The sequence below is a fragment of the Carettochelys insculpta genome, chromosome 9 (assembly GCF_033958435.1).
Source record: "Carettochelys insculpta isolate YL-2023 chromosome 9, ASM3395843v1, whole genome shotgun sequence".
NCBI lineage: Eukaryota > Metazoa > Chordata > Testudines > Carettochelyidae > Carettochelys > Carettochelys insculpta.
Genome location: NC_134145.1, coordinates 63,119,325 through 63,135,580, shown reverse-complemented (window position 1 = coordinate 63,135,580; position 16,256 = coordinate 63,119,325). Strand labels below are relative to the sequence as shown.

General features: G+C 49.5%; 1 protein-coding gene across 1 annotated transcript; it reads right to left on the bottom strand.

Annotated features, from left to right (window-relative positions):
- Nucleotides 1-3,200: 3,200 nt before the first annotated feature.
- Nucleotides 3,201-15,716, bottom strand: LOC142017979 (flavin-containing monooxygenase 3-like). Its single transcript, XM_075003352.1, has 8 exons — nucleotides 15,585-15,716; nucleotides 12,986-13,174; nucleotides 10,731-10,893; nucleotides 8,955-9,097; nucleotides 8,453-8,652; nucleotides 6,176-6,534; nucleotides 5,796-5,868; nucleotides 3,201-4,149 (listed from the first exon to the last, which is right to left on the bottom strand). The coding sequence occupies exons 1-8, from the start codon at nucleotides 15,714-15,716 to the stop codon at nucleotides 3,807-3,809; spliced, it is 1,602 nt and encodes a 533-aa protein (XP_074859453.1). The 3' UTR covers nucleotides 3,201-3,806.
- Between the last annotated feature and the right edge of the window lie 540 nt (nucleotides 15,717-16,256).

Genomic DNA, 16,256 nt, shown 5'->3' with positions numbered 1-16,256 from the left:
TTGTCTATTGTAAACACATTGTTGTAAAATCACAATTTATGCTAACACTCAGTATAAAAATTGTGAAATCTCACCAATGCTCCAAGGCACTGTGGGGGACAGGGCAGTTGATATAACTGCATAACACATGGATTACACAAGGCTCTCTGGTTTAAAGCATTGTAAAGGAGATGTGGAGGGACTCCCAGTCTCTGTTTAAGGCTCGCAGCTTACAAAAGCAGCTTCTCTGCTCTGGGTGCCAATATCTCCCCATTAGACTCTGACAATGGCTCATATCCTCCTGTCTGATGTGACTTGTTCTTCCCTCTTTTGATACCTACTATTGATAACGGGCCATTTTTGAGACAAAGGTATGCAGGACAATGTCATCTCCTTCCAGACTGAATAGTACCAGAGAGGTTGCTGTGTTAGTCTGTACGCCAACAAAACAAAACAGCAGAAATGTAGCACTTCAAAGACTAACAAAATGATTTATTCGGTGGCAAGCTATTGTGAGACAGACCCACTTCATCAGATCAGTCTCATTTCCAATGCAGATTGACATTTATAAGTACAGAGGACCAAAAAAGTTTTTATTGCAATTTTTTCTGAAGCAGCGGGTTTGTCCCACGAAAGCTCTTCACTGAATAAATCATTTTGTTTGTCTTTAAAGTGCTACATTTCTACTGTTTTGTTTCCTCCCAGAGTGTTATAGGCTGATGGGCCCCTTCTGGTTATAGGGTCACTAGTACTAGAATACAGGCTGGCAAATTTTTGCCAGGGCTAGTGAATTAGGTGACATTTACTTCCATTTACTCAGAACTAGGTACTGGGACCGTCTCCCAAAATGCAGCTAGGAGCAGGAGAAGGAAAAGATAAATCACCCTTGATAAGTGGCGCCCGTCTGACAGCCAGAGCAGGGTTTAACTGCCCAAAGCAGGAAGATGAGATATTTAACCAACAGCATATGGATTTTAGCCATGACTTAGTTCATGGTCCAAATGTATCCCCGGTACAAAATGCCTGAGTGGAGGCCGAGCGGGAACAGATATAGCCCATAAGCCGACACACACACACCAATGAACTGCGGCAATGATTTGCCTTCTATGCAGGGCAAGAAGCACCCATGATGTGTAACCCCTGTTAGCACAGCACGTCTCTTGAGAGGCTGGTGCGCAGGAGAGGCTCTTGTAGCTACTCATGAATGGCTATATTCCTGTCAGCCAGGCAGTCGAGACCTGCGGCTTTGGTTTGAGCTGTACTGGGCCTGTTCCCCACCAATGACCCGTCCATGGCATTCAAAAGATTTGCATGGAAATAGACGCCTGCAATGGGCAATTGGGCCTCCCCCAGCTGGGTAACACCAAGGTTTGCTTGAATTGACGTGGACGTTGCTAAAGTAACCACCCGTCATTAGGCTCAGACGAGGAACTTCTGGCACTTAGTGCAGGAGCCCTGGAGTTGGAAGTAAAAGCCAGCTGGCTCTCAGCTAAGACTGCACAGGAGATTTCTTCTCTCTGTATGTGAGTGGTCTGGGTGCCCCTACGTGGGACAGGGAACCACACCCAGTGGGAGTGTGGGTTACACTGACAATTACGTGGCACCGGAAAGCCAACCCATCACAAGGTCCTGCTCCAAAGCTGAGTAAATCCATGGGAAACTTTCCAATGACTTCCGCTAGGGTTGCCATGTTTGGCTGGGTGTATTTCTGGCAATTTCATTGCCTGATCTAGTCTTTAATAAGGATTAATCTTTAATTCCTGGAGACTCCAAGGTGACCCAGGCAGGTTAGCAAGCCTAACTTCAACAACCCCAGGGTCAGACCCTCACTGCACAGTCAAGAACAGGCTACGGTGTCCCTACAAATGAAGGGTGCATTGACATTTCTAGTGTCAACTGTTCGGAGGCTTCACGCAACACTTAGCTGCAAGGATTTGACCATACATCGACAGAGCGTGGAATTGGCCTTCTTTTTAAGGGATGGATGAGATTCTGCTACAACTGCAAAGTGGAGGAATCAAGAAAAGTTTCCCACTGATTCTTGGGCCTGGAGTAATACGCTGTAACCTCACCCTGCAGCTAGATTGCTGCAGCTGGCATTTCTCCATTGAGACAGTTGGGTCCTCGAAGCCCATAAGGCTGATTTTCAGCTGGGGCAAAATCACTCCATTAACTTCAGTGAAGCTAAACCAGTTTCCACCCCCTGAGGATGTGGCCCAATAACCAGGCTGTGTCCTTGAGCAAACAAGTTGTGGGGTTTGTGACACCGTACCCTCAGTGGCCATTGTAAAAGCTGGCCAAGGGTGAAGAGAGCCTGAGCCAGGGCCAGAGGGCGTGTGATGCAAACAAGGGTCAGGCGGCCAGGAGCCATCAGTAAAGTACAGATAAGCCTTTGTAGCCTTGAGGTGGTTGGCAGTGCTATAAGCTGAACAAACACAGCAAAACGTACGCTCATGCCTGTGAAGTATGAATCCGGCCTTACATGGGTAGTTTACCTGTGCTGGGATGGTAATGGAGATCTCCTATCAGTGCCTCCCCTCCGCTTATCGGTGAAATCTGCGGCAGAGGAGAAGGGTTTCCTGGGACAAGGTAGTTACCTTTCTGATAGGAAACTCAGTGGCCAGACACAGCTCAGCTTCTTAGGTACAACTCAACATCCTCTTTCTCTAGAGCCGACCCCACCAATCAGCACCCAAGTCCCTCACTTGACACAATACTGTGAAGAACCCCCCTCCACCCCCCCCAGGAGAGACAAGTAGCGCGTGGTTGCCCATTTGGGAAAGAACCAGGGGAAGGTGCCTACACATTTCTATTTGAATATGGTCATTCACTTAAAAACCCAAAACCCTGACATGGGTGATGGAGAGCGGGCTGGGAAAGATTCCGTAGTGATTAGCTCAGGTGGGAAGGGAAGGGAAGGGAAGGGAGAACAGATGCAGTGAATGGATTCCACACATGGACAAGCTGCTTTGGCTTAAACCTTCCTCTGCTGTGCCCGGGAAGGAGGCTGTGCCCATGGCATTCTGCCACAAGCAGGAAATACAGGATAATAATGTTATTTGGTGCTTATATGGTGTCTTAAAGGCTGCAGAGCCCCGGCCCGAGGCCAGCAGCCCCTCCTTTACAGATCAAACCCAAGACACACACAAGTAGCAATTTGGTTGAAATCATTTTTTGTTCTTTTTTAATTTGTAATTGATGGCTGGTTGGTGAGGGGAAGGCAGCTCACACCCCTGTCCCACCCAAGTCTGCAGAACAGGTTCTCACAAAACACTGCTGCTGGGTTTTAAAACCCAAAGGTTTACTGAAAACTAAACACATTTTGAGTTGCTTTGAAGACTGAAGAATGTTCACTTTCAGTGTTTCCACAAGAGACCAAAAGTTTCATTGGGGAAACTTAAAACAATAAAACCAATTAAAAAAAAAAGTCCTGTGGAAAAATAATGGTCACTTTTAACCAGTTCTAGTTATCATGCTATTGAATACTCAAGATAAGGCAGCCTCGGGGCTACAGAACATATGGAGAGAACATCTTATTTATTTCCTACGATAAAAACAGACCAGCACAAATCAGTTAATGCTAATTTACACCAAATGCCAAACTAGCATGGAGGAGTATGGAGCAATGTTAGTTTACACAGCCGAGGATCTGGCCCACTGGGCTCACACATACAGGTGTAGCTTATCTATCCATCTATCTGTCTATCTATCTGCACCCGTGGGAGGTCAGAGAGGCTATGAAGTGGTAGCATTCTCTCCTCTCCTCTCTCAGGAACAATTTTTCTTTGGACTTGTTAATTTCACTGTGAGAGCCTTACAATGGTGGCTTAGTTAAAGCTCAGAAAAGCAGCAAGCAGGAGAAAAGGAAGGACAAACACGCTAAGCAAACTCCAGAAGGGGAAGTGCTGTTGAAAACCAGGTACGACTCGGGTCCGTGTCGCCCTCAGCGTCCGGTTCCACTGGGTCAGGATGGCACTTCTGGCTCCATCCCACTTCCCTGGTCCTGTCAGACGAAACTGGTATGGACTGCATGGGCCAAAGAACACTTCCAGGGCCAGCCTGGGATCCATCAGGAGAAGCAGCAGAAAATTGGGCTTCACGCCTATAGCAGAGGCAAGTTCATCCATGTAGGAAATATAATCTGTCTGCAAGGTGTTGCTCTGCCCGTACCTACAGAGGGAGGGGAGAAGGCAGAATTACCTTGGTGATGACAGGGTGCAAGAAAGATGTAGGGAAAAAAAAAAAAAAAGCTTTGGTTAATGGACACGTGGTTAACTCCAAACTTCTGTAGAAGAGACATAGAGACACCAGGGAGTAGCTACTGATGTAGGACCCTGTTACTGCACAGAAATACTGCAGCAAACACATTGAACTCACCGCAATCTTCCTTCTCACTGGCCTCAGGGGGACTTTTGCTGAGCAAGGGCTGCAGGGCCAGGGAGCTGCCTCTGAGGCCAGTTCAGAAGGGGTGATGTCCTGGGCTTTGACACCTGCTATTGGGCTGGGAATGGATTACGTCCGAAAAGGGCCAGTCAGACCCTGCAGGAGAGTGAAGTCTTGTATCTGTCAACAGACGATGTGCAGCATAGATAACTCCAGGGCAGGTTTCTCCCCACTGGAGAGCCTCCTCAGAGAGCTGGTGGGCTCTGCTCCAGGGATGAAAAGGTATCCTGTTCTTATCCTCTGCTGCAGGTGTCACTAAAGCAGCCAGCATACCTGGCCTACTACAGGGGGTGGGGGTTCAGCATCCGAGCAGTGAAAATGTAGAGGCAATTTAGAGTCCAAATTGTGTTTTAGCTCTGTCATCTGGGGAAAAGCCGAATTCAGCTAAGTGGGGAACAATCATGGGCCTTACCCACAAAAGCTCATGACCTAATACATTGGTGAGAAGATGGCTGTAATAACAGTCTGTCCCCTAACAGACCTAACCCAGCTGGTTTGGAAGTAAATTTCCATTTTCCGGGGAACTGCATAATTTAGAACAAAACAATTCATTCTGAATTGGGCCAACATAGCCATTTTCCAAATCTGCTGTAAAAGGAGGGGTTTTTAGCTTCAGGTCAAAGTTGTGTTTTGATTTTGATGCTATTTTGTTTTCTGCTGCCATTTATAAAATAACGGAAAAAGGTCAACAATTGAAAACGTAACACAGCAAAACTAAATACATTTCCAAACAAAAAGCAAAGTTGATTTCCAAACTGAAATCTCAGGAAGTCCCATTCCAACGAGGTTGATTTCCAATGGTCAGAGAGGATCCACTCCCACCCAAGATTTGACGTGTGACAGAGCCACATTTGCCAACAGAAGGTTTTTCACCAGATGTCTACCTAGCCGCCAAAGTAAAGGGAAATGCTTTAACAAGGGCTGTGAACAAGATTCTCCACCATTCTGGGCGCAGCTATACACTCAGCAAGGTGAAGGAGGTGCAGAACAACTGGAAACAGGGGTGCTGAGTGCTTTTTCAGCAGACCACAGAGGTTTTAATGATCCTGAGCCTGGTGCTGCAGAAGTTTCCCCTGTCATATTTGTTCAGTGGACCAAATCCAGAAGACCCCTAGTTCCCAGGCTGAGGAGCCTTGAGTATGCAGACAGCATGTGATATCCCATACTGGGGATGTGCACGGGGGTAGGAGTTTAAAAGAGTGGCTGCTTGGAGAAAGCAAATTGTTTACTGGGTAGCAAGATGTCACAATGGCATCTGACCAAGCTTATGTATTAACACAGATCTGACCGTAACTTTATGTGGAGCTGATACAGAAAAGACAGGCCGTAGTAGCCTTTTTCATGTGCGCTTGAGAACTGCACCTTGTACGTACCATTTGAACTTTTTCCCCATTTTTTCATCAATATCTTCCATCATGTCCTTCACTGGGGGAAGCTTACATAACCCTAGAAAAGAACACCGATCAGGTCACTAGTTTATACTGTCTCTTAACTAATAACACATTCTTCCAGCCCCTTGTTCATTCACTCCATTAAACCAGCCGGGTCCCTATGAGCCACTGAGCTACAACTTCTGGGCTGAGAAGGCCAAGTAAATCTCATGAGATGCACAAATGTACACCTGCTTCTCTTTTTGTGCCACATTCCTAGCTTGAATCTGCAAAGAAACTATCAGTTGCATAGCCATGCTAGTTCCCACAGGCAAGCTCTCCTGGGAGGATTCCCCCCTTCCATCTAATTTACCTTCACCCACCCTTAAACACTCTTATTGCCCAGCGAGCTTGGAGATCTGATGTTGGAATAATTGCACCAAGCGACTGGACCAGACCAATGACTGCCAGGGTTGGCTTCTCCAGCCGAGGAGGAAGGATGCCCTTGTACAAGGTGACCTCGTTGTCTCGGCATTTGATGATGGTGTCGTCTTCCATGAAAGGGTAGGAGTAGCTGTAGCCTGTTGCAAAGATGACAAAATCAACATTTTCCTGCACGGTCCCATCCTGAAATACAGCAGAGGTTTCTGTGAATTCCTTCACATTGGGTTTCACCACCACGGTTCCCCGCGTGATACAGCTTGGGAGGTCATCGTTGAAGACTGGCTCCTTACGGCTGGTCCTAGTAATAAAGTAAAGAACAAGAGGCCTGTCATATAAAGTGATGCCTGCCTCCTGACGAAGCTAAGCAATCATCAGGAAAAGGAGGCTAAGACATTACATATGCACACCGTTGCATTTTCATGCAAGTGATCTCTCAAGGATACATTCCTTAAAGTCCTTCAGCGGGGTTGAGCTCTTGCTGACACATTCCTTACATCTGCCTTTGCCCCATGACACCGACAGCCACCGGGACCTGGGGCGAGGTGGGAGGGGGGCCTGGAAGAAGCGTAAGATCTAGAGAACATGACCTATGAAGAAAGGCTGAAAGAATTGGGCTTGTTTAGTTTGGAAAAGAGAAGATTGAGGGGTGACATGATAGCAGTTTTCAGGTATCTAAAAGGGTGTCATAAGGCAGAGGGAGGGAACTTGTTCTTCCTTGCCTCTGAGGATAGAAGAAGAGGCAATGGACTTAAATTGCAGCAGGGGAGGTTCAGGTTGGACATTAGGAAGAAGTTCCTACCTGTCAGGGTGATCAAACACTGGAATGAATTGCCAAGGGAGGTGGTAGAATCTCCATCACTGGAGACATTTAAGAAGAGGTTAGATAGATGGCTTTCAGGGATGGTCTAGAAAGTGCTTGGTCCTGCCGTGGGGGCAGGGGGGCTGGACTCGATGGCCTCTCAAGGTCCCTTCCAGTCCTACTCTTCTATGATTCTATGAAACAGAGCCTGATGGGTAGCAGATGAAGCAAAGGGGTTTCATCTATGGTAACAATATGTTGTCATGTCACAGTTTATGCAAATCTTAGTGTAAGAATCGGGGAATCTCACCAATGCTTAAAGTTGTTGTGGGGGCATAGGGCGGTCATCGTAGCTGTGTGGATTGCACAGGGCTCCCCTCACCTGAGCACTCTGAGGTGGGGGAGTGGGGTTACTGGTTGAACCGGCTGGCTGGGAGCCTTTGGCCAAACTGAGCCTTGGCTCTGTAGTCAGAAGCCTGGTTTGACTAGTCCTTCTCCCCCACTGTTCAAAGATAGAACTAACAGCTGGATGCTGGAGTCTGTATTCTTTGGTGTGAGAATCCACCTAAGGGAGATACCAAGATTGAGAGCTAAGATCACAGTGTGGCAGCTGAACCTACTGACAGCTGAAATCAGAGGGTTTTGCCTCGAGCCAAACCCACAATGTGGTGGCCAGGTGGCCAGCAGGGAGGCTGGCTGGCAGGAGCAAGCGGACCTCAGGACCAGCACAAAGGTGGCATTGTTCAAGCTCAATGAGGGAAGTCATCAGAAGGGTACATTGGGGTCTGCACAGACTAGACAGAGCTGTGAGTGGGGCATTTGAAGGGGGGCACAGAAAAAGTTTGGGTACGTGAATGCAACCTTTACGGTATTGGATTGGTGAGCTTGAGAGGCAATGGACACTGCTCAGTCCATTCAAACTGGGACAGTTACTTGAGGGTTGGTTCTCAACTCTGGGTTTGGTGTTTTCCCAAGCTAATGCCAGGTGACTTCTCTGCCTCTTTCATGAAAAGTTTCTTTTCTGCACTCAGACTCTGTGCTTGCAAGTGGGGAAGCATTGCCTCTCCGAGGTGCCCAGGGGTATCTGAATTTCCCAAGCTACTGGGTGGGGGCTCGAGCTGGTTCTGAGTGAGATGGATGAGAAGGAACTCTTAGATATTGAACTCGGCCCTGGCTGCTGCCGACTGCTACCGGCAGAAGGTTTATACAAGTAATCTGCCTGGATCCTGAGGCATGAGCTGTCAGTCACTTATCCTTAAGTTAACCTGCCCTAAACCAGTGACCTGATGAGAAGAAAGTACATTGATGCTACGAATATTAGGGTGCAACCTGGATACCGCTGCGCTGCCTTGCCAAAGCTGAACACGGCTTGGCCTTCCTCCTCACAGGCCTGGCAGGGAGAGGGGCAGAAAATTACCCATTCAAAGGCATCAGGCCATAGTTCTCGTGCTTAAACCAGCTGTTCATCTGCCGCACATACAGCCAGTTGCTGATGGAGGTAGGAAGGATGTCCCGGAGAAACGTTTTAAAGCGAGTCACAACCAGCATATCCCAGGGGTAGCCCTCGTCCCACACGCGACTCATCACCCAGGAGCCGCTTCTGGAGCTGAGATAAACCTGAAAACATAGAAGGGCCAGAGCAGGGCTTGGCCATTACCACCCTTGGAAGGCAACTACAGCAGACTGGTAGTAGAGGCCTCTCTCAGGAGTAGGTCTGACTCACCACTGCAGTCCCACCTCAGAGTCCCCTCAGTGGGCTCGCATCGAGGTGGAACTGGAGAAAGCAGTGGGAAATCAGGCCCTCTTTGCATTCCCCCAGCTCCCAATGTTGGGGAAGCGACACCCACGATGCCCTGCGTTTGGCCTGCTCTTGATTTCACTCTGTGCCACGAACCTTGTTCCGCCGCCACGCAACGCACCTGTGAGGCTGTGTGACTGAGCTCGACGGCGATGTCCGAGCCGGAGTTGCCCAGGCCAATCACGAGCACTCTCTTCCCCTTGAATTTTTCCGGGTCCTTGTACTCCCTGCTGTGGAAGTAGCTCCCTTTAAACTTGCTTAACCCTGAGAGGTAAAACGGGAAGGAAAAGGAGTTCACCTGGTGATACAAGGGGAGAGATTTTGTCCCCTTCTAGTGCGCTGGTGTGGGTTGGCCTTTATTCTCTGGTCTCTAGGGCAGATTAGCTCATGTCTCAAGAAGGAGTGTTCAAACTACACATGCTGCAAACGGCTCCTAGCATCTGGTCATTCAACGGGGGGAGGAGGGAGGCTTCTTGCAACAGAAACAGTTTAAGGCCTGCACCCAGGAGCCAGCAGTGTTGGGTTCTGTTTCCAGCTGTTCCACTTTGTCTCATTTTGCTGCTTTTTGAAGTGCGAAATGGCTGCTGGTGGAATTAGGGGGCGTGGAGGGAGAGGGGGGTCTTGGCAGCTGTGCAAGCCAGACCCATTACTCCTCTGGGATTCAGACTTCCCAGCTGTAAAATCCCGCGTGCTGAATTCACTGACATTTGCAAAGACTTTTGAGCGGCTTGGACAGACAGTGCTGCACAGATGCAAAATGTCATCGTTGTCCCCGGCATCTGACTCTATGGCCACATTGTGAAGCCAATTATGCTAATGAAACAGAGGCAGCAGAACTCTTCACAGGTAACTGAGAGCAGAATCTGGCCCTGCATGTCGTGCCAGGCTTTTGTAGTGAGACTCCCAAGCCAGAAACTAGAGAACACTTACTTAGCTAAAAATACTGCATTTGAAAATAGGCCTTGATCATTTGAGAGGACGTGGATTGTTAACATGAACAAAGGACAGAACAAAATCTCTAGAAACCACCTCTCCTCGCTGTCATAACGCGTTTGATGCTGTGCTTCGGTAATACCCAGCCAAACAGTGCTATCTGATGACTGCCTCCTTGCATACTGTTCCTCTTAACAAAAAGCTGGGTAATTGCTAACATTGTACTCGATGGCTGTGCAGTTGTGACTTTTAATGCTGCTTACACTTCCAAACTAAACCATTATTATGAAAGTCTGTAAAGCTATTATTTAACCAAGTTGAAAAATGCTCGTTTCTTCTTGCAGCCCCCGTGGGGGAGGCGATATCTTTTACTGGACCCACTTCTACTGGTGAGAGAGAAAACCTTTTGAGACACACAGAGGTCTTCTTCAGGTCAGTGTGGCTCGGAAGCGTGTCTCTCTCAGAACAGAAATTGGCCCAATAAAACAAATGATCTCACCCCACCGTGTCGCTCTAATGCCTTGGGACTGACACAGCTCCAACTCTACGTACACAGTGTATTTTTGTGTGAAGTTTTAAAAGCATTTCGCACTGTTTTCTGCATTTTTGATTTGAGCTTTCTGAAAGAGAGAGGAAACCAGAGTTCCCCATAAGCAGAGCACTGGGGCGGCTGCTGGGGAGAGAGTCAGATGCCACCCAGCAGATTAGCCAAGTATGTGTTTCTATTGGTTTTGCACATCTGCACGATCCTCAGTGCATACAACAAGATTTATTCCACCCATAGCTGGAGAAAATTAGAGGGAACCCTGGAGGAAACTGAACTTACGTGGTTTGCAAAAAATCATTTTTCGGTTTGGTGAAGTTTTGAATTTCTTTTTCCCGTTTACAGGCTGCCCCCGTGTGCTGATGAAAACATTTAGCCCGACCCTCACTGGAATGCATGCTTTGTGCACCCCTAACTCACCTGGGAAGCTATCAACTGGGAAATTCGGATACACGTGATGCCCTGAACAAACCATAATGGCATCAAATACAGCAGACTCCTCCTTCCCGTCCCGTGTTGTAACAACATCCCACTGGCCAGTGACGGAGAAATTGGTGCATTTTTTTATATGGCTGACCATAGTCTTTGAAGAAACAAACAAAGACGTGCATCATTTTGCTTTCATCTGCACACTGTTCTACAGGCAAATAGCTTTGTAAGCGTCATCTGTGTTCTGGGCCATCCCTACCAGTTTTGAACCTGTACCCACCCACCTCCCCCAGGTTTCCACATGGAAGGGGGCTGTGTTCATGTGCTTTAGGGCCACTGGGGCAGAAGTTGTGGGAGATGGGAACAAGGCAGCGTGGCTGACCTGATGATGGGGGTGGGAGGTAGGTGGGAGGTGCGGGTGGCAGCACCTGTCCAGCAAAAGGGGAAATAGCTGGTGAGCAGCAGGTGGGCGCAGCCGGGAGATCGGACTGGCTGCTGGAGCCAGCTGTTTCGTGCACTATGAAATCTGGGGCAATTTGTCACTCTGGAGCACATATCAGAGCAACTGAGCAGGCTTTAAACTCCAAAACAACATGGTGAATTGTTTTCATTCTCCTCCCTAGCATTCTCTGAGTGTTTTGTAACACCTTGCAATGATTGAAGCCTGTTTTCAGTGATGTACCATGCTGAGATGGTAGGCAGTGGGGGCAAGAACTGCCTTTCTGTACAGCACCTACCACACTGGGGTCATGGTCCATTCCTGGACTCCTAGGTGCTATTTCAATAAAGAGAAATAAAAACTGCCCTCCTTTAAGCTGGATGATGTTTTGGAAACATAGAACACTAGGACTGGAAGGCACCTGTAGAGGTCACCGAGTCCAGTCCCCTGCCCTCTTGGCAGGACCAAGCACCATTTAGACCATCCCTGATAGATGTCTATCTAACCTGCTCTTGTATCTCCAGTGATGAAGATTCTACAAGCTACCGAGGTAATTTATTCCAGTGTTTAACCACCCTGACAGTTAGGAATTCTTTCCTAATGCCCAACCTAAACTTCCCTTGCTGCAGTTTAATCCACAGCAGCTTCTCCTATCCTCAGAGGCCAAAGAGAATATTTTTTCTCTCGTCTCCTTGCAACGCTCTTTCAGGTATTTGTAAACTGCTATCATGTCCTCTCTTTTCTAAATGAAACAAGCCTAATTCTTTCAATCTTCCCTCATAGCTCATGTTCCCTAGACGGTTAATCATTCTTGCTGCTCCTCTCTGGACCTTCTCCAATTTCTCCACATCTTTCTTGAAATGTGGTGCCTAAAACTGGACACAATACTCCAGCTGAGGCCTAATCAACGCAGAGTAGAGCAGAAGAATGACTTCTCGTGTCTTGCTCACAGCACTCCTGTTAATGCAGCACAGAACCATGTTTGCTTTTTTTCACAACAGTATCACACTGTTGACTCATATTTAGTTTGTGGTCCCCTATGGCCCCTTGACCTCTTTCTGCAGTAGGTCATACTAGACAGTTACTTCCCATTCTGTACTTATGAAACTTTGTTCCTTCCTAAGTGGAATACTTTGCATTTGTCCTTATTAAACTTCATCCTATTTACCTCAGACCATTTCTCCAGAATTAGAGCTGGACAAACGTAGCCTTTTTGATTGTATGATTTTCCCAGTAGCAGACCTGGATTTTCACAAGTGTGTTTGTTGTGAAAACTCATTCCATTAATACTTCAAGCAAATTTCAGCCTGTGGATGGACTTCGAGGGACCCGTTCCTTCCTATTCCCATTTCACTGTTCTCACTGTGTGATGTCTCATAAGCCACATGGGATAGTTTTGAATGGATGACGGAAACCCTTATTTTATGAACAGGAGGAAGGCTTAACTCCTACGTAATCCCTGGGCATTGCCTGTCAAGTACACAACTACCAAAGCATTGTGTAGGTAAAAGACAGACTCGGGGGCGGTTTTGAGATGTGCACTGCGACCTATTTGCCATTTTGGTGAATTACCGACAAACAGATTGTGACATTTGTTGGTTACTCAGAATTAGCCAGCCAAGGCCTGATTGTGCCCAGGTAAGGAGGCCAGCAAGGATAGAACTCCCTTCTACAGCCTCTGTCCTCAGAGGAATGAGGGGCTGGGAGTGGGTTACTCCTTCCCTGGGAGACAGGAAGTAGGGGACAGAAAGTAGGTAAAGCCATGGCTCCAGCCCTCCATATACTGGCCTTTGCAGCTCTGTCTTACCTTGAACTTTATGTATTTTACAAGAGCAAAGTGCTTGGCATACATCCTGATGTACTCTTGGAGCTTTGAATTGTGCATATAATTTGGAAAATCATCAGGGAAAGGAAAGTCAGGGAAACACATCATTTCTTTGCAGGAGTTGGTGAACACAGAGCGGTAAATGCTGGCTCTGCCTTCCTCTGCTTGCTCCTACAGGGAACAACAGTGACAGTAATTAACAAAACAGTATAAACGTCCTCACAGGAGGTGGCTCAAAGACTCACTGCGATGTCGTGGCGATTCACCCGCTAACGGGTCAGCTATGAAGACGCAATTTGCAGCTCACCCGGGATTCTCTGTCCAGCATTTACATGGACAAGGCAAGAAGCAGGAGCTGATGCTGATGCTGATGCTGATGATGAACTACAGTGGAGCTGTGGCATGTCAGCCCAAACGAAAGAGACAAAAGCTGGAGGAGGGGTACCAGGATACGATGGAAGGTGGGCTGCTGGAAAGGAATTGGTTGGGTCTCGGCAGGACGGAGCCTCAGGGTTCTGGGCTCTGGGTCTCCCCCGCGATGGACTTTGCTGAATGTCTCTAGTTTGTGTGCCAACGAGAACTGTTCTACGTTGCATCCCTGTTTGACACTCTGGCTGGGAGTCACTGCTGACTGGGAAGCGGGAGGCACCTGGCCTCTTTGGGGGTTTCCCCAGCTGTCCCATTCAAGTCTGCGGGTGCAAACGACTACAGAAGCCAGGGAGGCTGGCCACTCAGAGTGCACCCCGAGGGGACTCGCGTTACAGGAGCAGCTCCAGAACTCTGAGCCTGTGGCCCCGGGACCCCTGGCACACCTATATCCCAGCTCCAGCCTTGCATGGCTACCTCACCCTGGGGAGGGGTTGGGCTCCCTGTCCAGGTGTTTCCTACAGTTGTGCTGTGTGGCTGGCAGCTTGGGGTGGTCCTTCCTGTGAGTCTGAGGCCTGCGCTGGGGAGGGAAGGAGCCTAGATGGGTGCGGGGAGGACACATCTCCCTCGACTGTCCCCACAAAGAACCCTCAGAAAAGGGAAGAGAGATCCAGCCTGCATTGTCTTCCCTGCGGCATTAGGGGCCGGGTGTTCCTCGCAGGGTGGGGGCAATGCAGGCCCTCTGGCAGAGACAAGGAGGCCAGAGGAGTGCAAAGAGTCGGCAAGCTTTATCGGCAGGGCCATCGCTTGCAGGGATCTCCATGAGGAAACTCTCTCCATGGTTCCACGTGGGGTGGGATGGAGGGGAGTTGACCCTCTCAGCACGTCTTCACAGCAATACGCAAGCATTAGCCCTGCCAGCATTCCATTTCACAGATGGGGAGACTGAGGCAGCAAAGTCCAGCCCTGTACCTAGGGTTAGCTGGCCTCTGTGGAAGGGCTGTAACTCTGCAGGTGTGGCTTCTTGCTAGCCTGCCCTGCCTCACAATGTTTCCCCTCAGAGTCACAGCTTTATCTGTGCTGCCCCGAGGATGAGGTTGCAGGAGCAGAGCAGCAAGAGCCAAGTTGGTGTCATCTTCGGTCCTGTAGGCTGCGTCTCTTTATAACGTAGCCTTGGACCGAGCCTAGACCCCTTCCCCTGCTGGGGCTCCTTTAAAGTCAGCAATTGCAACAGAGGAAAAAGGTGCTCCAGTGCCTATAGAGGCCAGAACTCAACGAAAGCCTGCAGCAGCCATCGTAAGAGCCTGTGTGAGCCTGCTGAACATGCAGGCAGGAGGGTCGCTGTGGTGGGGGAAGGATGCTGCAGGGTTCTGAGTGGAGCAACCCAGCCAGGAGCAGAGCTTTCAGCACCACAGGAAAGCAGATGCAGACTCAGTCCCTGCACGCGCAGGGTGGGCAGCTAGAACAAGTGCACGGCCTGGTCTCGAAAGGACAGCGCACGGCCCCGCCATCTGGCCAGAAGCTGCCCCCACCCACTCCCTGCCAAAGGAACCACGTAAGAGTTGAGTTGGTCAGGCTCAGGCTCAGGCCCCCTGCCCAAAGTGTGCACTCGGCCTTGCTCCTGAAAGGACCAAGCCCGCCCCAGCGTGGGCTTTAGTTTTAAGAGCTCTCCTTAACTCTGAAGCAGTGAAATCTCAAAACCAGCCTGCACAGGGGCTGGCGTATTCAGCTGCTCTAACTGGTGGCTGTGGCTGGGTAACCTCTTGTGATGAACATGCAGGGACTTTCCTGGGACATGCAGAGTACCCGCAGCTCCTGTTTGCTTACATCAAAGTGGGTGGTGCTCAGCTTCCCCTGCTAGCAACCCCAAGTGTCTGTGGCCTGTTTTCATGGGTGCCTGGGGTTGGTACAGTGACTCTGAGCACCACGAGGCCTGGGGCTGGAAAGCGAGCAAACAGTTAACAGGGGATTTTACCGATGTGCCAGACAGGGTGGATATGTAACCTACTAGGAGTGGTTCACTGGTCCATGGTGGGGCACCTGAGCCACCTGGCTTTAAGTAGCGGCTCCTGCACTAAGCTCCAAGAGGACGTAGGTTTGAGGCTGCCTGTTGGCAGTTACCTATGCAGAGAAGAGTGAGAGCTGGGATGGTCCAAGAGCAACCCCCTTCCAAAACGGGAGCGTATCACCCCCAGCTGCTGAGCTCTCCACTTACCGTGAATTTCCACAGCCCCCCGATGTCGTCACCTCTCTCGAAGCAGGTGGGCTCCAACCCCTCATCCAGGCAGCACTTGATGCAGGCCAGCCCGCTCACGCCGGCGCCGATGATCGCCACTTTCCGGACCATGGTCTCCTGCAGCAGAGAAGGACCAAACCTCTTTGTGGGGAGAGCTGTGACCGCAGCACTTCAGCAGGGGGGGTTTAGAACCAGGTTGGGGGTCACCTTCCTGGCCAGAAACAGCTCCCGTCCTCACACTATTAATACTGCGGTGGCTTGTCTGAGACCTAGCTGTGCGGTGGGATGGACACCAGCCGTGGGAATGGAATGGAGCTATTGACTGCCCCAGAGAGGCAGGACAGTGAATCTCAAAGGTCCCACTGCTGTTCAGTTTCACAATCACCCACACTCCATTAGCCCCATCTTCTCGTTAGCCTGCCCCACTCTCCCTGTTACCTTTGCTCCCTCTCAGCCCCAGCCAGGTCCCTGGTGCCTGCGTGTGGATTTCAGGCAGGCAGAGGGGAAAGCAAATGTCTTTCCTGGTACCTCTTATTTCCAGGAAAGCAAAGGACATGTGGGAGGAGTTTCCCATAGAGAGCAAGGTGCTTTCACGCCCCCGTCCCTGCCAGAGGCAGGACTGTGGGAGGCTGTGTCTGTGCAAGGACTGGG